At 37.6% G+C, this 25,051-nt stretch overlaps 2 protein-coding genes and 1 long non-coding RNA gene across 20 annotated transcripts in view; 2 read left to right on the top strand and 1 right to left on the bottom strand.

The window, feature by feature from the left end:
• LOC127510571 (NACHT, LRR and PYD domains-containing protein 12-like) overlaps positions 1–7,230 on the top strand; it is a 180,734-nt gene extending 173,504 nt beyond the window's left edge. For all 18 annotated transcript variants that reach the window (XM_051890164.1, XM_051890160.1, XM_051890168.1 and 15 more), the window contains 6 exons: positions 423–596; positions 1,026–1,199; positions 2,412–2,585; positions 4,757–4,930; positions 5,015–5,061; positions 5,176–7,230. In XM_051890164.1, the coding sequence (XP_051746124.1) occupies positions 423–596; positions 1,026–1,199; positions 2,412–2,585; positions 4,757–4,930; positions 5,015–5,061; positions 5,176–5,747 (1,315 nt within the window). In that variant the 3' untranslated portion in view covers positions 5,748–7,230. The remainder of the gene's footprint in view (positions 1–422; positions 597–1,025; positions 1,200–2,411; positions 2,586–4,756; positions 4,931–5,014; positions 5,062–5,175) is intronic.
• Positions 7,231–12,875: 5,645 nt separating this feature from the next.
• The window catches only part of LOC127510587 (tripartite motif-containing protein 16-like), a 295,864-nt gene continuing 283,688 nt past the window's right edge, over positions 12,876–25,051 (bottom strand). Inside the window, exon 5 of the mRNA XM_051890266.1 lies at positions 12,876–16,215. Coding sequence (XP_051746226.1) covers positions 14,423–16,215 — 1,793 coding nt within the window. The 3' untranslated portion in view covers positions 12,876–14,422. The remainder of the gene's footprint in view (positions 16,216–25,051) is intronic.
• LOC127510709 (uncharacterized) lies at positions 16,578–21,389 on the top strand. Its single transcript, XR_007929700.1, has 4 exons — positions 16,578–16,756; positions 20,303–20,356; positions 20,452–20,583; positions 20,766–21,389. It is a non-coding gene; the product is annotated as an uncharacterized LOC127510709 (long non-coding RNA).

The raw sequence follows: 25,051 nt of genomic DNA, 5'->3' as shown, positions 1-25,051 counted from the left end.
TTATATTATATAATAATACTTTATATTATTGTTTTTCTATTAATGCAATATAGTAAATGACAATTGTCTGTGGTATCCCAGTGGTAACGTGATAAATTTGCAACAGAAAACTTAATACCTTTATATCCAAAGTCATTTTTTCTTGCATTATGGAATGAAATTGGGTGAGGTCAGTCCCGATTCATTTTCCACTAATTCTATTTGTGATTTGGAATATGCGAAGGATTGTGAGTTAGTGGAGGACATGAAGGATACCACTTGATGTGGATGCAGCCTTAGAATTGAGAAGCACCCAAAATATGCAGTGCTGTGGGCCCCCAGGACTGAAAGCTGTGTGATCATTAAAAGACATGGTCATGCGCAGAATATAGAAAACATTTTTAACATCCATCTCCTCTTTGCACTGTTATCTTCTTTCATAGACTTGTTGGATGTGGTCTCTCTGATCAGTGCTGTGAAAGTTTGTCTTCAGCTCTACAATCATCAAGTACCTATTTGAGAGAGCTGGACCTGAGTAACAATGACATTCAGGATTCAGGAGTGAGGCTGCTCTCCATTGGACTGATGAGTTCACACTGTCAACTGAACAAACTGAGGTTTAATCTTCACATTCACTATTAGACATGAGCAATCAATGTATTACTGGCTGATAACTAAGAATATTCAATTATTATTGTGTCAATAATGGAGATTTATTTTGCTATATTTTAACTGTTCTGGTGTATTTGCATGCACAAGACTTACAGATTATCTTATTTGTCAGGTGGTTTCAAAATATATATAGTACAATGTGTGGCCTGTCATGTAGCAAATCTATTCAGTGTGGAAAACACTATCCCTTATAAATCAAATGCAAATTGTTATTAATGCTTGGTTGCTATGGATACAAGGGTTCCAATACAATAGTATTGGTGACTTATTGATAGTATAAGACTTACTTAACAAGGGAAATATGTAAATGTAAATGACAGTCAGATGTCAATTAATTTTGACATTTTAATTACTGAATCCTTTGTTTTGTTCAGACTGGCAGGTTGTCGATTGACTACTCAGTGCTGTGAAAGTTTGTCTTCAGCTCTAGAATCATCAAACTCCCCTCTGAGAGAGTTGGACCTGAGTAACAATGACCTGCAGGATTCTGGAGTGAATCTGCTCTCTACTGGACTGAAGAGTTCAAACTGTCAACTAAACATACTGAGGTGTGACGTTCACATTTGCACTATATACTCTGAATCTGTGTATGAACACAGTTTTGTAGTAATCAAATTTTATTTATAATCAGCATCATCTGATAGCTGTGAAGTTTTTTATTAGTGTCATTTTGTAACAAATAAAAATTTGTGAGATGAGTAAAGAACCCTAGTGACTGAGCAGGTAGCTGAAAAAGAAGGCAGTGAACCATACTGGGTATGGGACTCGCAGCACGGTAGGCAGGAAGAGGTAGGATTGCTGACAGAGTCGGAGATCCCTGGGACTGGAGAGATGCTGTCACTGGAACCAAATGAGCTGGAGAAAGGGGAGCAGACACAACAGAGGAAAATACAAAAAATAACACAAACAATAGGTAAATGTAACTTAAGAGCAGACAAAGTGAAATCAGGGCAAGTGGAACAGACTAAGGAGCCAGAAATAAAAACTAGGTAGATTGGGCAAAGGACTAGAACAACTGAGAAAGCACATGGCAAACCAACACAAACAAGGCCATGTGCTTGCAGACAGGATTGTACAAACATTACATTTTGATCTTTTGTGAACAACCTTAGTAGTCCAAAATGTAAAATTCTCATTCAGGCAGATTAAAGGACCAAAATATATTGTTGTGTATATATCTTTTAAAATTTTTCCTTAAATGTTAATCTTCTGCTAGCATGTTCTTTTCTAGCTAGTAATGGGTTTATTAGCTTAAAATCACACTGTTAAGGTCCACCTTTTGTTTTTATGATTGACATAAATTTTGATCCTCTGATAGGACAAAAAAAAATTGAATTTTTAATTTATTTCAACAAACCTGCTCAGTTGAAAATGCACAACACTGAAGAACAGGGGTGGGCAACTCTGGCCCTCAAGATCCACTTTGCTGTAGTCTTGGCTCCAACAATAATCAAACACAACTAAACAAGCTAATCAATGTCTTCAGGATTACTAGAAAGCTACGAGCATGTGAGTTTTATCAGGGTTAGAGTTAAACTCTGCAGAAAAGTGGATCTTGAGGGCCAGAGTTGCCCAGCCCTGCTGTAGAATATACAGTGTTTTTAATTGTTTTCACAGATCTGTGTGAATGGGAACAGATCTGTATGCAAATAATGCAAAAGTTTTTTTTTTCTTTTTTAGTACATTGTTCATGTAAACATATCTTATATCTCATCTTTCTGACATTGGTGTTGATTAGTTCCTGCTTTGTTTTTGTTTAGACTGGCCATCTGTAATCTCACTGGTCAGTGCTGTGAAAGTTTGTCTTCAGTTCTACAATTATTAAACTCTCATCTGAGAGAGCTGGACCTGAGTAACAATGCCCTGATGGATTCAGGAGTGAAGCTGCTCTCTTTTGGACTGAAGAGTTTGCACTGTCATCTGAACACACTTAGGTAATTAAGAACGCAGATAAATATTTACTCTCATCAAATTAAATATGTAACTTGCTCTTGATTTTTTGGGAGCTTGTAACGTCACATCAGAAGACAGAAGACTTTATTTCTCAGAAACTTTTGGTCTTGGTTTTTAATAAATTGTCTTTTTACTGTGGGATGCTCTGACACAGTACAACATGAATGAGGTGCAATAATTTCACCATAACATCTCTAAACACAAAATGAGGACTTGAACATCTGAAGGGTATTGTGTGTGATGAAGACATAACAGTGAATTTGAATAGTAATGCCAATCAGAAGGTAATTAGAGATTAGCCCTCAGAGATCCATCATAGCAGAATTGCAATTTTTGTATTAAGGTTATTAAATAATGCCTTATTTAAAAAAAAAAAAAAAAAAAAAGGTGGGAAAATTGAGCACATTAACTTCCATAGCTGGTTAAAGTAACATTAAAAGGTGCCAAATAGCTGATAAATGAGGAATACATTAACCCTTTAGAACCTTAAGCTAAAATAGGCTGTTTTCACATATTTAGTTTTTTTTTATTATTATAACACAATGTGATTTTTATTTAGAAAAAAAAAGAAAAATCATGATCGAAAGAATTTTAACACTTCAAATTTGAAACTCCAACTATATTACATATATACAAGTCTTTTTGTGACACTGGGTTGCACAGTTTTCATTCAGGAGACTTTTTTTTCATACACACGCATAAACACATGCACACATATACATATACTCGCATACATTTACACGCACGGATACATTATACAGATGCATAGAACACATGCGAAAGAGTCTCACTCATCTTCCTCCCAAGTCTCATCAAATATCATCCTAATTGCCTATTGTGCTATGTACTCCTTCTTCGCCATGTTTTTGTTTGTTTCTTTTATTATTTATGCAAATCTCCCTAAACTGTCGCACTCCATACCTCTCCATTAAAATCCCCCTTTCACCCACTCTCCCTGAAAGCAGCTGCCATTTGCTGACGGAAAGCACAAAATCACCATAATAACCCATATATTGTCGAAAAGCCCATGTTGTCTACTGTCTGCATCAATTTGAAATATTATGATAGCGCAAACATGATTTTTGTGATCTCATGCATGCACATATTATTGCACATCACGTGAAGAAAATGTTGTATAGGCCTATTATATTTTAAAGTATAAACAGTACCAGTCAAAAGATTTGACACATTACTATTTTTAATGTTTTTGGAATAAGTCTCATGCTCATCAACTAAAATACAGAAAAAACAGCACTATTGTGAGATATTATTACAATTTAAAATATTTCTGTGATGCAAAGCTGAATTTTCATCATTCATTGTTAACAAAAGCTTCATTGATGTGACACTAGGCTATTTCACAGTAAACACTTCATAATCTGTCCAAAACAGCCCAAAGAAATCTTGTCTAAACATTCATATTATTCAGAAACGATTGACATCTCTCTCTTTTCAAACAGATTATATAAACAGAGAATATTTGACTTACATTATTTAAAACCTGACATTTTAACGTTTCTTTAGTCATGTCTCATGTTTGTGTGATAAGTATTCACTAAGTTACAGTTCATTTTTTAACAAATATCAGAATGAACTTTATTGAGAAAGAGACGGCAGATCATGCATCATGTTAGTTTTCTTTATTTTGCAAAAAGCACATTTTGTTCTTACTGTGAGTGCACATGTCTAATAAAAGTAGACATTCTGTAGTTTCAATTGATGTATTACATTTATCTGCATGACAAAAATGACAGCATATTTAAGTTAATTTTTCTGCTATGTGAGGAAAATCCAGGAACCCCAGAGTGTTGAAAAGCATTTTAAGTACAGTAGAGGCTATAATTATGCACAACGATTAGTCTTATTAACAAAACATGCATGCGCACAAATAGTTTGGGCATGTTGCAGTGATACAGCAATCTGACTGCAGCCCATATTTGAAAAAGATAGAATGAGCAATGCACATTCAGAGCACAGTCCTAAAACTGAGACCAGAGAAATAGAGGAGTGATTATATCAAACACTCTTTCCTTGTCCTTATATTCAATTTGAGTTTGGAAACTGTTTTTATACTGATTGATTTCAGTAAAACATAGTGATAACTGATTGACAAACTAATGTCATGTAAGTCCTTATTGCTGTGTGTTTGTAGATTGTCTGGCTGTATGGTGACAGAGGAAGGCTGTGGTTATGTGTCTTCAGCTCTGAGTTCAAACCCCTCACACCTGAGAGAGCTGGATCTGAGCTACAATTACCCAGGGGATTCAGGAGTTAAGCTGCTCACTGATAAACTCAACCATCCAAAATACAGAATAGATAAACTCAAGTATGTATGTGTGTGTGTGTGTGTGTGTGTGTGTGTTTACTGATAGCATCATACATGCAAAATGTGACACTTTGTGTTTTATAGTGTGGATCATGGAGGAGAATTCAGGATTACAGCAGGACTACCCAAATGTATGTCTACAATCACACACACACACACACACACACACACACACACACACACACGCACACACCTTTAGTGACTGTTGTTGTTTTGTTATAATCTTTCTCTCTTTTTGTGTTCAGATGCCTGTAATCTCACACTGGATCCTAACACAGTAAACAATGAACTTGTTCTTTTTGATGAGAAAAGAAAGGTGACATGTTTGGAAGAGTCTCAGTCATATCCTGACCATCCAGAAAGATTTGATGAGTGTCCTCAGGTTCTGTGTAGAGAAAGTCTGTCTGGACGCTGTTACTGGGAGGCTGAATGGAGAGGAGAGGTTGATGTATCAGTGACATATAAAGGAATCAACAGGAAAGGCTGGAGTGACTGTCAGTTTGGACTCAATGAATACTCCTGGAGTCTGAACTGCTCTGATAACAGATTCACTGTCTGGCACGATAAAAAGTCAACTGACATACGTGTCCCATCAGGCTGCATTAAAAGAGTTGGAGTGTATGTGGATATGTCAGCCGGTACTCTGTCCTTCTACAGCATCTCTGACACAGACACACTCACACACTTACACACATTCACCTCCACATTTACTGAGTCTCTCTATGCTGGATTTTGGGTTTATCGCCTCAACTCCTCAGTGTCTCTGTTTGAGTTTAAAAAGCTTGTAAGCAAAAGCAGAGATGTCACACATAAATGAATTAAATACTTTATAAATCTTTAACACACAAAAACTCACACAAGTTGGGTTTCTCTGTTTTATGGGGACTTTCCATGGAGACGTTTTTTTATATTGTACAAACTATATATTCTATCCCCTAACCCTAAACACAACCCTCTCAGATATCTTTTATGTATTAAAAAAACTTAACTTAGTATGATTTATAAGATGTTTTTCTCATGGGGACTAAAGTGTCCTAACAAAATCAAACATTTCTAACCTTTTGGGGACATTTTATCCCCACAACGTATAGGGAATACCTGAAACACACACATATAATAATAATAATTCCACATACACACTAGCTACAATTGTACGTGTATCTAGAATTTGTAACCTTTCAATATAACATTCTGATGCAGTGTGCTCTTAAGAGCATAATCTTATGTGTATATATGAGAATGTTAAAGTACTGGAGAATTCAGCAAGAACCAAAAACTATGAATATATCGTACCACTTCTCAGGTCCTTGCACTGGCTTCCAGTTACATTTAGAATTGATTTAAAGCACTGTTACTTAAGGTTGTGATGGAATTTTTTAATTAATCATAACTAACATTTCTTTTTCCTGGCAGGAATAACATTTATATGCTTTTGAAACCTAAATGTCCTCAAACCTTGCATGGGCTTAAGTCAGTGTGTGTCTGAATCATATCCAAAAATAAGAAAAGTTGAAATGACACTCAGGGACAGCTAGACAACTATCTAAATATAATAGCCCCATGATATTGAGTAACCAACGAACTAATATTTACCTAGTAACATGAGGGTTTGACATATGAAGAACCAATCATATTGTAAAATGCTTTACCATGCTCCTATTCTATATAAACTGTTGTATTCTTCTTATTTAATGTATTAGATTCTCTTTGATTGATACAAGGTCCTCTGGCCATGAATAAAGCATATTCTAAGGCATAGTCTGGAGTCTATTACTAGGTTTAAAAGGGTCAAGGCGTTGACTGATATATTATTGGGTGTCGATTAGGAGACGCCCCGGAAGATCAGGTATATATGGGTTATTATGGTAATTTCGTGCCTTTTGGCAGCAAATGGCAGCCGCTTTCAGGGAGAGCGGGTGAAAGGAGGATTTGAATGGAGGGATATGGAGTGTGGCAGTTTAGGGAGTTTTGGATTGCATAAATAATAGAAGAAACAAAAACATGGCGAAGGAGTACAGAGGTGATTGGGATGATTTTTGATAAGACTTGGGAGGAGGCTAAGTGAGACTCTTTCGCATTTGGTGTGTGTATCTGTATAATGTGTCTGTGCGGTAAATGTATGCATGCATATGTATGTGTGCATATGTGGTATATGTGTGTGTGTATGAAAAAACTGTGCAGTCCAGTGTCACAAAAAGACTTGTATATATGTAATATAGTATAATTTTCAAGTTTGAAGAGTTAGATTCTTTCGATCACAATTTTTCTTTTTTTTTTCTAAATAAAAATGAGAAAATGTTTTTTTTTGTGTGTGTGTGTATTTAAATATTATTTACAAACTCACCTTACATATTAATGGTCAATAACTGTAATTTATTGAAAGCCATTTGTTTTCTGAAAAAAAAAAGATAAATTGCACTTGAAGATAGCACATTGTGTGAGAATTTTTAATTAAAAACAAAAAACAAAACATAATATGTGAAAACTGGGAAATTAAGCTTCAAGTTCTAAAGGGTTAAGGGGTTGGAGGGACACTGAACGCCATCAGAAGCATAGTGTGGTGAATACTCCACCCCAATAAGGGTTTGAAGGGACACTGCATCACCTTAGAAGTATAAGATTCTATTTGACATTTTTGTCAAAATTGAGTTATTCACATATTCTTATTCTGTGACAACTTATTTATATTATGTGATTTTTTTTTTTTTTTAAGTTGTGTACATTTTGAGACTTTTTTTTGTTTGTTTTTTGTTTTTTTAGTAAACAGAAGGGTCGGAAGGTCAGGTAGCAAAAAACAAGTTGTTATGGCCACTTGGATTTAATAAATGCTATTTTTGCAGTAAGGAGGATTTTTTCGAGGTCTAAAAAAAAATACAATATTTTTATAGCAGAATATCCTCTTATGCAGGGGTGGTCAACTCTGGCCCTTGAAGTCCGCTGTCCTGCAGAGTTTAGCTCTAACCCTAATAAAATACACCCGACTGTAATTTTCAAGTAATCCTATAGAATTTGGTTAGTTGGAGTCATGGCCATGGGAACTAGGGTGCTGCAGCACCATCTGTTGACAGCTGCCTCACTACATTGGAATTTAAGATGACTCAACTTAAAATAGCTGTTTTTCATTTTCCAATTTTATTTTTAAAATTATTAAATATTCAATTTTTATAGTTTTTAAAATGTGATTTGTGACTTTGAGAAATAAATATAATTCATTGTGTCAGTGATGTCACTGTTAAAATTAGATTATTCAAATCAGAAAACAATGGAGTCCTAACACAGCTAAGAAGTTTAAATAGTAGTCAAAGACAAATATTCGATTTCTTTAAAAATGCTCCTGACTCTAAAAAAGCAAATTATGAAAGCAAATTCATGTCTGATAACAGCAGCACTTCAGTTGATCATGGTCTCACTCCCAGCATCTCATGAATCTGCTTAATATGATCAGCAAATGTGTGTGATGTTAATGTTAACAGCAGCACTATCTGAACACATGAGCCTAAGCACTCTATCCTATGGAAGCCCGTTTCCGCCACAATTGAGTAAAAAAATATAATTCTGTAAGTCATAATAATGAGAAACTTTCTCATAATTATGACTTAGTATCTCATTATATTGAGAAAGTTTCTTGTAATAATGACTTAGTTTCTCATAATGAGAAACTTTCTCGTAATAATGACTTAGTTTCTCATAATAATGAGAAACTTTCTCGTAATCATGACTTAGTTTCTCATAATAATGAGAAACTTTCTCATAATAATGACTTAGTTTCTCATAATAACAAGAAACTTTCTCATAATAATGAGAAACTTCTACGCATGTGCAGAGCAGCGGAGCAGAAGGGCGTGGCACGCTCGTGACATCCGCTGGTCAAAGTCTCGTAAATGCAAGAACAGCAAACATGGCATGTTATGCAAAACAGTTGTTTTCGTTAAAGTAATTACAAAGTGCAGTCTATCTATAGTATCATTAAATAACATCAGTTATTATAAATTCTCAGTATATCTTCAATACTTTTCCATGCGCACGAGAAGGTGGAACGCAAAGTGGTTTCCGTGGTAACGGTGGAAACTGTTGCATGAACGCGACGGATTAATGAAGGAATATGACATGTATTCGTTAAGTTTAAGTGCAACGTCTTCATAAAATGTGTGGGTTTATGTGTTAACGTTAACACGTATTTCGCGGATGAGTCTAGGCTATGTGATGTGCAGGTTTGCCTAGACAAGGCGCTGGAAAGCTTTTCTAATATAAACCGGGTCCTAAAGCACTTGCCCAGTCATAAACCTTCATTCCAGTGATATTCCTACAGAAAACACCTTTTAAGATGTTTATGACTCATTAGAATGTATGCAAAAGACAGCTTTCCAGGTGAAGCGTTCTTTAACAGACTTGGATATGTAGGTGTGTGCTGTCTTATCATTCCTCCATCTGTTTGAAATCCATGGATCACCACTCTGTGTTTCTGCTTGTTCATACACAAAAATACAAATGAATGTTACAAATGAATAAACGACTATATCCCGTCTCATGGCTACTGATAATTTATCAATAATGTTATTTATTTAATGATATTATAGATTACACTTTTGCAAAACGTGCCATGGTTGCGGAGTAGTTTGACCAGCGGATGTCGCTATCGTGTCACTGCTCCGCTGCTTTGCGCATGCGTAGAAGTTTCTCATTATTATGAGAAACTAAGTCATAATTACAAGAAAGTTTCTCATTATTATGAGAAACTAAGTCATAATTACGAGAAAGTTTCTCATTATTATGAGAAACTAAGTCATTATTACGAGAAAGTTTCTCATTATTATGAGAAACTAAGTCATTATTACGAGAAACTTTCTCAATATAATGAGATACTAAGTCATAATTATGAGAAAGTTTCTCATTATTATGACTTACAGAATTATATTTTTTTTACTCAATTGTGGCGGAAATGGGTTCAGAATAATGTATTAGTTAATTCTATTCTATTAGGTTAACTGAACAATAAGCTAGTAATTATGTTTAATTACTGCTGGTTTTGTAGTTATAAATTGCTAAAATAGTGTAATAAAGACAATTTGACCCTCTATTCTAAAGTAAAAATTATATTCTCATCAATTATGGCATTATTGAGTAATATTTAAGTTTATTGACCAGAATAAGACAATAATTAATGCTAAACTGTCATTAATACATTACTAATAAAGATAATTTGACCCCTTATTCTAAAGATAGGTTCTTATTTACACTATTTGTTTTAGTTATTCTGCAATGTGATCTCATGAGAATGTGTATTTTTACGTAAAATGTGGTTCTACAACACGTACATTTATTTTCATTTTCATACACTGAAACGTACAATATTAAATAAATACTTGCCACACGCCATAATAAACTCATTGCATCAATGAACTTCCACCAAAGGATATGTGCACACATTTATTTACATAGCTAATGCTGACCACAATAACTCAAAATGGAAATTTGAAAAATTATTCATTTTATAAAAGTCTTAAAGGGTTAGTTCACCCAAAAATTTAATTTCTGTCAAGTACTCACCCTCATGTCGTTCCAAACCCGCAAGACCTTCGTTCATCTTCAGAACACAAATTAAGATATTTTTGATAAAATCTGAGAGGTTTATTTATCTCCCAATAAATTACCCCCGAAATTACCACATTCAAGGTCCAGAGAAGTAGTAAAGACATTGTAAAAATAGTCAATGTGACTACAGTGGTTGAACCTTACTGTTATGACGCGACAAGAAATAACAACTTTATTCAACCATTTTTCTTCTTCCTTGTCAGTCTGTTATGCAGTTGGTGCAGTGAACGCAGTGTTAATGTCAGAACGTGGGTTAGTATTGGCCGGCTCCTGTGCCAGCATCACACACATGCGTCGTGGTGTTCATGTGAACAGGCATCAGCCAGTACAAGGCCAACATTCGGAAGTAAACACAGAAGCGAGAAGACTGTGAAAAATTTGTTGAATAAAGTCATTATTTTTGATTTGTTTTGGCACACAAAAAATATTCCCATCGCTTCATAAGATTAAGGTTGAACCACTGCAGTCATGTCGACAATTTTAACGTTGTCTTTACTAATTTTCTGGACCTTAAATGTGGTAATTTATGTGGTAATATTATAATTTGTGTTCTGAAGATGAACAAAAGTCTTACGGGTGTGGAACAACACAAGGGTGAGTAATTAATGACAGAAATTTCATTTTTGGGTGAACTAACCCTTTAAGGAATTTCCTTGGCACTTTTTCATTTGGCTGCTTGTGTTTTAAAAGACTATTTTCTTTTCTTTATATATTCTTCTCTGTGTTCTGTAAAGATGTGCATCAAAGTGCGTTATAAAGGCTATTTTCAAATAAATTGAAATTAAATTGTAATATAATTTGTTTTGGATTAAAGCATCTGGCAAAAGTGTAAATGTAAAATTGACTGAACTCTCTGACAGATCCTATGAGTGAGTAATAATTAACAAAGATAAAAACACGGCTCACATTATAGCACCATAAAACAAGGCAATGTCAACATTATCATGAGTGCATGAATCCACTTTCTCATTATCTAGGCCATTCTTTTACATGCCAAGTTGTAAATCAGGTTAATAATTATATTTAATGTTTTTATACATGTCATTTAATGTATTTAAGTTGACACGTTTTGTGCATTGATTCAATTTTACATCTGTTGATACAGGATGTTGTTGCACGTGGAGGAAAAATAACATTTAAAGGGAAATTTTGTGGATTCAACAAGTTGAACTCTATCGGCAACATTTGTGGCATGATATCAATCACCACAGAAAAAAATGCATATTGTAGTCATTGTAACTGAAAGCAACTTGTACTGACATACCTTAAAATATGTCATAGCCATTGTTTTGTCTCAAGATGCACACCAGTAATGTTTTTTTTCTAGGGCACATTTATAAAAGCTACTTAAATGCCCTAATTGAACTAAGGCCTAATCCTGGTCTTAGTCTAAGCCCTGTCTGTGAAACCAGGCCAAAGTTTCAATAGTATAGCCACAAGGCTTAAACATTACCTATTGTCACATGTTTATATATATAATGTATTTAATTTAAATAAAGTCACTCAAACTTGCACATGGACGTACATTTTGACACTTCTTGCTCTTGCTATGGCAATATCAGCTGCTTTGTTTTAAAAAAAAAACATACGTTAAAGCTAAAATCCAACATGAATGACGACAACACAGAATAAAATACTATCACTAGTGATCATCAAATCCTTTTAACAGTTTATTTTACACACTTTGTGTTTGTCTTCCACTTTTTTTTTTTTCCACAAAACCTTTGCTCTCTAGAAACCCAGTCAGTTTTGGTTGAAATTATTCAAGTATTAGTAGTATGAGCACTTCTCCTGGAAGAGTGTGCGCACACATCAACCAGAGCGAGAGCAAGAGCACGCCCATCAACGTGCTTCTTTCAGGTTAAAGGAAGTCGTCAGCAGCATTGCACAAGTCTTGCTCGAGAAGGATTTGTCACTTTGTTTTTAGACCATGAAATAGTCACCAAAAATAGTGTGTTTTTGGTTGTGAGGGAAAGATAACCTTGCTTCCCAAAGAACCCAGCATTAAATGTGCGGTAAGTAGATTTTGAACAACGCTGTTGGACATTGTTGATATTTGAAATCAAACCAACAAACCCACCCCTCTCTTCATTGCTCCGCCTCCAAAACTCACACTCCAATCCTAACTACCCTGCTCCGAGTCGGTCTCGAACCCCGGCCCGATTGTTGCTGGCACTCGAGGCGAGTGTACTAACAATGATGCTAAACGCAGCATTCTCTAGCGGTTGTCAGTGTGCAGTGCAGCGTCAGTAAAGACGTTAATAATATGAATGTGCTCTGGTCCATAATTCAGAACGAATTCAAAATCATTGAATAATTAAATATTTAACAATTAATAAACTTTTATGGCAAAAATACTATGACATGTAAATGATTTAGGCCAATTCCTTCATTATCTATACACTTTAAAATATTAGGTTAATAGAATAGCAATTTAAGTCTGAATTGATCTTTTGCAATTCTTTTTATTAGTCAGTCTCAGATGCTCAGATATGGGGGTTGGGGAGAGTTCAGTAGCTTCACGGTGGGGTTGCAAGAATTCAACGGCCCGTTGTCAATTATGTCTTACTTAAAGCGCAGTCCATGAAAAAATAAACACAATTTTGACATTTACTGTACTGTTTGAATTCATTCTAAACCGCAAATTCTTACACGAATGCTTACATTTTCTACATGTAGTTATGTGAAAGTGATTTTTAAATCGCCGCACCGCAAACCGCGACGGTACCCGCAGTGACAAAAAACGCATTCTGGTTGAGTACCATCTGAATGTGGAGTAGTATATCAAATTAGAGTATAAATCCTTTAATTTAAAGATGTGAATAGCTTTTATATACAGTAGTTCTGTTGTGTTTGTTTTATGTTTGTTCTGAGAATAGACATGACTCTTTCACTCACTGGAATTCCAACATGCAATATTCTAAAACAACATTCGGAAGCAATAAATACTACATTAAGGCAATTCTAAGATGGCAGTCTATGCATTTGTCGTGTGTACTAATTGCATTAGTACACACAAGGGCATTGCACAAGATTTTGGAAAATCGTGCTTAATGTTTTCTAATCCTGGAATCACCCCGGCACTAGCGTGCAGATCAGACAATCCATTCACGTGACCAGAGGTTTCTGTGATTTTCCCTTCATGTGCTATAAGGTTACCGACCACTGAGAGAGGAATCAGATAAAGAGATAAACTTCTACTGAGCCTGGAACATCCCTTTGTTTATGATTCACAATCAGCTTTAATTACTTTTATTATCTGGAGTAATATAAATCATGTAGAAAAGACAGTAAATCAGGATACTATAAAAGGAACATGAGAGGCTGTGGGGATGACAGAGCAAGAGCTGGAGACAAACATCAGTGAAGAATGAAGGCTTTAGTATGTATACTGCTGCTGTTGGAAACCTTTGTGTTTGTCGTTCAGCAACAGGTAGATGGAGGACTCAATGAGAATGAGATCAGTCACCAGATCAGCTCTGAGGACGGAAGACAGAATCCACCTCAAACAGACACTTTGAGAGCTGAAGCTTCAACTGACAGCCAACAATACTGCAATCTGTCACGTAAGCACAGAGACAAGAAGGTAAGATCCACGTGCAGCTTTAATGGGGTAATCCAATAAACATAATCCAGGCAGGCGAGGGTCAAAGTCCACAGAACAGTCCATACAAAGAAAGCAAAACACAAACGGAAGCCGGTGACATGAAATTAAACCGCGATAACAAAAGCAAAAACAAACCAAGTATAAATAGACAGACACTGATGAGCAAACACAAAACAGCTGGTTGCAATGACAGGATAATGAGTCCGGGAAGTGTGTTATGGGAAATGAAGTCCAAGGGGTGAAACAAGAGTCCGGGTTGGAGTGCCCTCTAGTGGCCGATTAGGGCACTCTCACTAGTAATCATGACAGTACCCCCCCTCAAAGGAGCGGCTACCAGACGCTCCACCAGACAAAACAAAAAACAAAATTCTCAGGAGGGAGGTGGACTGGAGGAGGACCAGGGGGAGGGATGGTGGGCCAGGTCCAGAGTCCCCGACCGAAGGCCAGGGGGGAGCCGGAGGAACTGACCAGGTGGGTTCCAGCAGGTCTGGAGTCCTGGCTGAATGCCAGGGCGGTGCTGGAGGAACTGACCAGGCGGGTTCCAGCAGGTCTGGAGTCCTGGCTGAATGCCAGGGCGGTGCTGGAGGAACTGACCAGGTGGGCTTCAGCAGGACTGATGGCCTGGGCGGCGGCGGCGGCAGGGCAGACCAAGGGAGCTCAGAGACCAGGTATGGAAGAACGGGCTGCTCATTGACAGGCTCCGAGGCCGTATCATGGAGAGTTAGCTGCTTGGTGACGGCCTCAGTGACTGTATCAGGAAGAGCGGGCTGCTCTGGGACAACAGCGGGCTGCTCTGGGACAACAGCGGGCTGCTCTGGGACAACAGCGGACTGCTCTGGGACAACAGCGGACTGCTCTGGGACAGCAGCGGGCTCGGGCTGGTAGACTGTTCCAAAGTCAATAAAGTTCGGGTGCATCCTCCACGCACGCAGGACAGCCAGAACATAAAAAGTGAAGATAGCCCTCTTGGCCATAACAGGACTGACAAGGAGAGCGGGCTGCTCCGGGACGGCAGCGGGCTCGGGCTGCTCCGGGACGGCAGCGGGCTCGGACTGCTCCGGGACGGCAGCGGGCTCGGGCTCGGACTGCTCCGGGACGGCAGCGGGCTCGGGCTGCTCCGGGACGGCAGCGGGCTCGGACTGCTCCGGGACGGCAGCGGGCTCGGGCTCGGACTGCTCCGGGACGGCAGCGGGCTCGGGCTGCTCCGGGACGGCAGCGGGCTCGGGCTCGGACTGCTCCGGGACGGCAGCGGGCTCGGGCTGCTCCGGGACGGCAGCGGGCTCGGGCTGCTCCGGGACGGCAGCGGGCTCGGGCTGCTCCGGGACGGCAGCGGGCTCGGGCTGCCCCGGGACTGCAGCGGGCTCGGGCTGCTCCGGGACGGCAGCGGGCTCGGGCTGCTCCGGGACGGCAGCGGGCTGGCAGACTGGTCCACGATCAAAGGAACTGGAATGTATCCTCCAGGCCCGCAAGACAGCCAGAACATAGAACGTAAGAACAGTCCTTCTGGCCATGACGGGGCTGACAGGAAGCGCATGCGGGGCTGGAGCAGACTCTGAAAAGGCCTCCGGGCCTGGAAGAATGAAGGAAGCCTTCCTTCTCCTCCTCCTTTTACGTGAGTGAGGCGGTGACTCTGTACCCACCTCCTCTGTGGGCTTTGGAGCGGGCTCACGGGCTGGAGCGGGCTCACTGGCTGGAGCGGATTCACAGACTTGAGCGGATTCACAGACTTGAGCGGACTGACGGGCTGGAGCGGACTCACTGGCTGAAGCAGGTGCTGGAGGTAACCGAATCTGCCCATTCTTACGCAGATGCAGGTAATTAGAGAAATTCCAGAAATTTAACCCCTTCACCAGCTCCATCTCCCACTGCGGCAGAGGGTCATCTAAGCAGTTATTAAATGTGTCCTTGAGGACCGCATCAGGGAGACTAAACCTCTCCGCCCGTGACCAGAACTTCTGGGTGAATGCCCGCACCTCCATACCTCTCTGGAGAAGTTTAGTCAGATCCTGGGGACCGCTCTGACTTCCCCGGGTGCTAGCCGCTGGCCGGAGTCTCCTGCTGCTGGATCTTTGCATGATCGCGGTTTCTGTCACGTAAGCACAGAGACAAGAAGGTAAGATCCACGTGCAGCTTTAATGGGGTAATCCAATAAACATAATCCAGGCAGGCGAGGGTCAAAGTCCACAGAACAGTCCATACAAAGAAAGCAAAACACAAACGGAAGCCGGTGACATGAAATTAAACCGCGATAACAAAAGCAAAAACAAACCAAGTATAAATAGACAGACACTGATGAGCAAACACAAAACAGCTGGTTGCAATGACAGGATAATGAGTCCGGGAAGTGTGTTATGGGAAATGAAGTCCAAGGGGTGAAACAAGAGTCCGGGTTGGAGTGCCCTCTAGTGGCCGATTAGGGCACTCTCACTAGTAATCATGACACAATCTGGGCATCCCTGACATCCATGCAGCACTGAGAGAACTGACCGCCACCGTTACAGAGCAGAAAGCAAACATCAGAGAACTGACCGCCGCAGATACAGAGCAGAAAAAAAACATCAGAGCTTTAGAGACACAACTGAGGGAACAACAGACGTTTATCCTGGAAGAGCTGAAGAAAAATGATGGTACCTCACCAAAACATTCACTCTTTTATCAATGATCCTCAAAGAAAAACACCTATACAATACATTGCATAGTGTAAATGTTAGTGTAAAGTTGTGTATATTGTGTACATTTTTAGTCTGTCTATTACAAGTAGTGTAAATGTCATTTAACAGAATCTTTATTCCTTCACAGAAATGTCAAATCTTACTCAGAGTCAAGTGGAGGAGTTGAGAAAGGAAAATAGAGGTGAAAGTGTGCTTGAATGATGTTAAATTCAGTGTATAATACATTCTCAGCATAATAGAGTAATATATCACAATATTGCTTATGTTTTTCATAAACAGACAGAGAAATAGCTTTTTCAGCTGGACTGAGGGAATCTGGCAGTGGAAATATTGGTCCTTTTACCACTGACATCACACTAACCTACAGGAAAGTCCTCACAAACATAGGGAACGCCTACAACCCAGTTACAGGTAATTATCAATGAAATGGAGTCATAAAACCTTCTGCTCCATTCAGACCTCTCTGCATTGTGTAATGTGTTTAAGAGAATTAAATGATCTGCCATCTTTCAAAACTATTACACAGTGTGCTTAATAATTAAGCAATCATACAGGAAACAGATGATTCTGTATCTCTTGTTATTTGATTCAGGTATTTTTACAGCCCCACTGAAAGGAGCGTACATGTTCAGAGTCTCTGTATATGGTCATGGTGGAACTGCAGCAACTGCATCCATTTATAAGAATGGACAGCACATGGTTGTAGCACATGATGTTCAGGCTCAGGATCGATTAACCTCCTCGAATGGAGTTGTGTTGATCCTGGAGGTTGGAGATGTTGTCTATGTGAGACTTTGGTCTGGCAATAGGATATATGATGACCAAAATAACCTCAACACTTTCAGTGGTTTCCTACTGTTTCCCTTAAGAGAACAAAAGCTTTGCAGAATGTGATTCCAATAATTCTGAACCTTCAGCGTAGGATTTAAGATGAAGCTCATGAAGAATTATTAACATATGAACCTGTATTAATGAGGACTAATGTGTGTTTGAAATTTGCAATAGGTTACTGCATAAAACTCTTTACAAACTACTGAGCTGTCTATAAATGTAACTTTATATAAACAGTTTCAGCACTGAGAGTGAGAGGAGTACAAGTTAAATCATTCCTTTTTAAATATAGCTTGTTACTGATCCTTGATCTGTATCTTTTTATCCTACATAAATAAATAAGAGAATAAAGAGACATTGTGGCATTTTCTTTTCCTCATATTTTCATGAATATTTCCCCAACAATGCTTGCTTTGAAGCACTCATGATATCATATTTATCAATCAAATTTTGCAATCAAAATAAGTGATTATGTTGTGGCATGTTTACCAGATTATGTATTATGTTAGATGCACAACAAACATGTATAACACAAAGGACAAACAAAATGCATAAATCTTGATTATTTTCAGTCTCTTACCAAATTCTGATACATTTTAACTTTTAAAACAACCTATGGACATTTTCTTAAGGTGTGGAAAGGGGGATGTTCCTATAAGCAAACCACAGCAAAACAAATACTTGCCTATAAGTAAAAAGTTCTCAAATAATAAATAAACAGTCAGTAATAAAATTAGAATAAAGAAAATTACAATAGAATAAATAAATACAACAGATACAGTTCTTTACATTTAAGTAGCCTACAGTTTTATTTTATTTAACATTAACGACACAGACAGCAGCGGCTATATTAGATTGCTTTCACTTTAAGAGCTACAGTAATGCGCAGATCCAATACTGACACATGTCCCAAACTGTTTTTCTGTTTGTTTACTTAAAGCTGTTTTATAGTGCATAATTAAACACCTTTACATTATTTTTTATTATTCTCAGGTTAAATCTAATCTAAATCAAGTAAGTAAAATCTAATCTAAATTATGAGCACTTTAAAATACTTACAATCAGACAGAAGACTTCTCCATGGTCTGTTTCAGGCACAATGACTTAAATTAATGCCACGTGAGGCAGAGTTTAGTTATAAAGTTTTAAGTTTGGTAACACTTTACATTAAGGTTCCCTTTGTAAAGGGTTTATAAAGGTGTTTGTTAATAAGTAATAAGTCATTTACAAATGCATTATAAATCATTAATAAGCAGTTATAACTGCATGAATAAAAAGGGAGACTTTAACGCAATACCTGCCAAATAGTGAGCCGTTGTTAACTCATGTTTATACACTGCTGTGGATAGGCATCACAACCTTTTTGGAGAGTATCATGGGTAAGACAGAAACTTCTGGTAAGCAACATAGTAAGAAAAGTGGCAGTCATGAGATATTAATAATAAAACCACAAATACAACACCTTTCAGTCTAATTATGATAGTCAAATTTTGAGTTAAATATGTGTGAATAAATACATTTATTAAGCATTTATAACATGTGAGTTAAAAACGGCTCACTATTTGGCAGGTATTGCGTTAAAGTTGCCCTTTTTATTCATGCAGTTATAACTGCTTATTAATGATTTATAATGCATTTGTAAATGACTTATTACTCTTTAACAAACACCTTTATACACCATTTACAAAGAGAACCTTAATGTAAAGTGTTACCATTATTTTTAGTCCTGCTCTTCTCCTCATCTCACTAACACACCAGTGGGCGGGGCTAACACTGCAATGATGAAGTAGACATCGATTTCTTCTGCAGAGGCGGCATTTCACTTATCTATGATAGATAGGCACATTCCAGGATCAGTCGTTCGCTGGGCCTGGTGTCAATAAAAGCTTTTATTGGACTAACAAGGAAGTTTTCAGTTCTGAAAAGTACAAGATATTCTTATAGTACGATGACCTCTTATATATCAAAAGCTCAAAGAAAAGTTGATTTCTCAATTCATGACCCCTTTAATTATGATTAACAATTAACTTGAATTACTTTTATTATCTGGAGCAATATAAATCATGTACAAAAGACAGTAAATCAGGACACTATAAAAGGAACATGAGAGGCTGTGGGGATGACAGAGCAAGAGCTGGAAACAAACATCAGTGAAGAATGAAGGCTTTAGTATGTATACTGCTGCTGTTGGAAACCTTTGTGTTTGTCGTTCAGCAGCAGGTAGATGGAGGACTCAATGAGAATGAGATCAGTCAACAGATCAGCTCTGAGGACGGAAGACAGAATCCACCTCAAACAGAAACTTCAACTGACAGCCAACAATACTGCAATCTGGGCATCCCTGACATCCATGCAGCACTGAGAGAACTGACCGCCACCGTTACAGAGCAGAAAGCAAACATCAGAGAACTGACCGCCACCGTTACAGAGCAGAAAGAAAATATCAGAGCTTTAGAGACGCAACTGAGGGATGAGATGAACAAGAAAAATGATGGTAGTACCTCACCAAAACGTTCACTCTTTTATCAGTGTTCCTCAAAGTAAAACACCAATGCAATACATTACACAGTGTAAATGTTAAAGCTGAGTGTATACTGTGTAAATTGTTTAGATTATCTATTACAATTTGTAGTCTAAATGTCATTTAACAGAATCCTTTTTCTTTTACAGAAATGTCAAATCTTACTCTGAGTCAAGTGGAGGAGTTGAGAAAGGAAAATAGAGGTGAAAGTGTGTTTGAATTATGTTAAATTTAGTGTATACATTCTCAGTGTAATACAGTAATATATCACAATATTGCTTATGTTTTTCAACAACAGACAGAGAAATAGCTTTTTCAGCTGGACTGATGGAATCTGGCAGTGGATATATTGGTCCTTTTACCACTAACATCACACTAACCTACAGGAACGTCATCACAAACATAGGGAACGCCTACAACCCAGTTACAGGTAATTATCAATGAAATGGAGTCATAAAACCTTCTGCTCCATTCAGACCTCTCTGCAGTTGTGTAATGTGTATAAGAGAATTAAATGATCTGCCATCTTTCAAAACTATTACACAGTGTGTTTGGTAATTGAGCAATCATACAGGAAACAGCTGATTCTGTATCTCTTGTTATTTGATTCAGGTGTTTTCACAGCCCCACTGAAAGGAGCGTACATGTTCAGAATCTCTGTATATGGTCATGGTGGAACTGCAGCAAAAGCATCCATTTTTAAGAATAGACAGCATGTGGTTGTGGCATTTAATTATCAGGCTCAGGATCGGGTAAACTCCTCAAATGGAGTTGTGTTGATCCTGGAGGTTGGAGATGTTGTCTATGTGAGACTTTGGTCTGACACGAGGATAGCAGATACCCAGGATAACCACAACACTTTCAGTGGTTTCCTATTGTTTCCTTTAAGATAACAGGAGCTTTGCAGAATGTGATTCCAATAATTCTGAACCTTCAACATACAATTTAAGATGAAAATCATGAATCTTTAACATATGAACGTCTATTAATGAAGAATAATGCGTGTTTGAAATTTGCAATAGATTACTGTATAAAAGTCTGAGTCTATAAATGTAACTTTATAAAACAGTTTCAGCACTGAGAACGACAGGACCCATGAATCTCACATGTGACTCAAAAGTGTTTTGTTAAAGTAGTAAATCTAGAATGTTAAATAATACATTTTAAGTGTAGCTTGTTACTGATCCTTGATCTGTATCTCTTTATCCTTCATAAATAAATAAGAGAATAAAGAGACATTGTGGCATTTTCTTTTCCTCATATTTTCATGAATATTTCCCCAACAATGCTTGCTTTAAAGCACTCATGATATCATATTTATCAATCAAATTTTGCATTCAAAATAAGTGATTATGTGGTGGCACGTTTACCAGATTATGTATTATGTTAGATGCACAACAAACATACATAACACAAAGGACAAACAAAATGCATAAATCTTGTTTATTTTGGTCACTTAACAAATATTGATACATTTTCACTTTTAAAACACCTATGGACATTTTCTTAAGGTGTGGAAAGGGGAATGTTCCTAAGCTAAGCAAACCACAGCAAAACAAATACTTCCCTATAAGTAAAAAGTTCTCAAATAATAAATTATCAAGTAAACAGTCAGTAATAAAATTAGAACAAAGAAAATGACAATAGGATAAATAAATACAACAGATACAGTTCTTTACATTTAAGTAGCCTACAGTTTTATTTTAATTAACATTAATGACACAGACAGCAGCGGCTATATTACATTGCTTTCACTTTAAGAGCTACAGTAATGCGCAGATCCAATACTGACACATGTCCCAAACTGTTTTTCTGTTTGTTTTACTTAAGACTGTTTTATGGTGTGTAATTAAACACCTTTACCTTATTTTTTATTATTCTCAGGTTAAATCTAATCTAAATTAAGTAAAATCTAATCTAAATTATGAGCACTTTAAAATACTTACAATCAGACAGAAGACTTCTCCATGGTCTGTTTCAGGCACATTGACTTAAATTAATGCCACGTGAGGCAGAGTTTAGTTATAAAGGTTCCCTTTGTAAAGGGTTTATAAAGGTGTTTGTTAATGAGTAATAAGTCATTTACAAATGCATTATAAATCATTAATAAGCAGTTATAACTGCATGAATAAAAAGGGTGACTTTAACGCAATACCTGCCAAATAGTGAGCCGTTGTTAACTCATGTTTTTACACTGCTGTGGATAGGCACCACAACCTTTTTGGAGAGTATCATGAGCAAGACAGAAACTTCTGGTAAGCAACATAGTAAGAAAAGTGGCAGTCATGAGATTTTAATAATAAAACCACAAATACAACACCTTTCAGTCTAATTATGATAGTCAATTTTTGAGTTAAATATGTGTGAATAAATACATTTATTAAGCATTTATAACATGTGAGTTAAAAACGGCTCACTATTTGGCAGGTATTGCGTTAAAGTTGCCCTTTTTATTCATGCAGTTATAACTGCTTATTAATGATTTATAATGCATTTGTAAATGACTTATTACTCTTTAACAAACACCTTTATACACCATTTACAAAGAGAACCTTAATGTAAAGTGTTACCATTATTTTTAGTCCTGCTCTTCTCCTCATCTCAGTAACACGCCAGTGGGCGGGGCTAACACTGCAATGATGAAGTAGATATTGATTTCTTCTGCAGAGGCGGCATTTCACCTATCTATGATAGATAGGCACATTCCAGGATCAGTCGTTCGCTGGGCCTGGTGTCAATAAAAGCTTTTATTGGACTAACAAGGAAGTTTTCAGTTCTGAAACGTACAGAATATTCTTATAGTACGATGACCTCTTATATATCAAAAGCTCAAAGAAAAGTTGATTTCTCAATTCATGACCCCTTTAATTATGACTAACAATTAACTTGAATTACTTTTATTATCTGGAGCAATATAAATCATGTACAAAAGACAGTAAATCAGGACACTATAAAAGGAACATGAGAGGCTGTGGGGATGACAGAGCAAGAGCTGGAAACAAACATCAGTGAAGAATGAAGGCTTTAGTATGTATACTGCTGCTGTTGGAAACCTTTGTGTTTGTCGTACAGCAGCAGGTAGATGGAGGACTCAATGAGAATGAGATCAGTCAACAGATCAGCTCTGAGGACGGAAGACAGAATCCACCTCAAACAGACACTTTGAGAGCTTAAGCTTCAACTGACAGACAACAATACTGCAATCTGGGCATCCCTGACATCCATGCAGCACTGAGAGAACTGACCGCCACCGTTACAGAGCAGAAAGAAAACATCAGAGAACTGACCGCCACAGTTACAGAGCAGAAAGAAAACATCAGAGAACTGACCGCCACAGTTACAGAGCAGAAAGAAAACATCAGAGCTTTAGAGACGCAACTGAGGGAACAACAGACGTTTATCCTGGAAGAGCTGAATAAGAAAAATGAAGGTACTTCACCAAAACATTCACTCTTTTATCAATGATCCTCAAAGTAAAACAGAGAAAGGAAAATAGAGGTGAAAGTGTGCTTGAATGATATTAAATTCAGTCTATAGAATCTCAGCATAATAGAGCAATATATCACAATATTGCTTATGTTTTTCAACAACAGACAAATAAATAGCTTTTTCAGCTGCACTGATGCAATCTGGCAGTGGATATGTTGGTCCTTTTACCACTGAAATCACACTAACCTACAAGAACGTCTTCACAAACATAGGGAACGCCTACAACCCAGTTACAGGTAATTATCAATGAAATGGAGTCATAAAACCTTCTGCTCCATTCAGATCTCTCTGCAGTTGTGTAATGTGTATAAGAGAATTAAATGATCTGTCATCTTTCAAAACTATTACACAGTGTGTTTGGTAATTAATCATTCATGAAACAGCTGATTCTGTATCTCTTGTTATTTGATTCAGGTATTTTCACAGCCCCACTGAAAGGAGCGTACATGTTCAGAATCTCTGTATATAGTCATGGTGGAACTGCAGCAACTGTATCCATTTATAAGAACGAAGAGCACATGGTTGTAGGACATGCTCATCAGGCTCAGAATGCGTTGGAGTTGTGTTGATCCTGGAGGTTGGAGATGTTGTCTATGTGAGACTTTGGTCTGGCAGGAGGATATATGGTGATAGCCAGAATAACCTCAACACTTTCAGTGGTTTCCTACTGTTTCCCTTAAGAGAACAAGAGCTTTGCAGAATGTGATTCCAATATTTATATAATTATGAACCTTCAGCGTATGATTTAAGGTGAAGCTCATGAAGAATCATTAACATATGAACCTGCATTAATAAGGACTAATGTGTGTTTGAAATTTGCAATAGATTACTGTATAAAAGTCTGAGCTGTCTATATGTAACTTTGTATAAACTGTTTCAGCACTTAGACAGACAGAACCCATGAATCTCTCATGTGACTCAAAAGGTGACCAGACATCCCCAATTTTGGTGTCCTGTCCCCGACTTGAGCTGTCCCTGGAAATGTCCCCATTTTACAGCTCGTTCAAAACAACCCCCAAATACACTGCAAAAAAGCCCGACCAACAGTAGCCTGCTGTTATAGGAGCAATCGTGTGGTGATCATTTTTACCAACAGATGGCGATGCGAAATATGCTGACTCTTAATTGGTTGCGTGTTTGCTGTTACTCATGACGAACGTAACCTGGACGAGAGCAGAGCTCCATTGTCCTCAAATATCAAAAGAAACATTGTTATGGCTTTAAAGGTAGAAACATACGAACTATTCATGTTAAATTAAAGTAATACTGTCTGTATGTGCTTTATAACAGGGCATCAACAAGGTGTGGGATTGTTTTGCACAATTTAGTTCTGCAGTCACAACGCGGTAGCTAATTTCCACACATCTGAACTATATAAGAAAAAACTAAACAATTACACTTGCAACAAA

Source organism: Ctenopharyngodon idella, chromosome 4 (genome assembly GCF_019924925.1).
Source record: "Ctenopharyngodon idella isolate HZGC_01 chromosome 4, HZGC01, whole genome shotgun sequence".
NCBI classification, from domain to species: domain Eukaryota; kingdom Metazoa; phylum Chordata; class Actinopteri; order Cypriniformes; family Xenocyprididae; genus Ctenopharyngodon; species Ctenopharyngodon idella.
The sequence above is the reverse complement of the archived record's forward strand: the minus strand, read 5'-3'. Positions and strand labels throughout refer to the sequence as shown.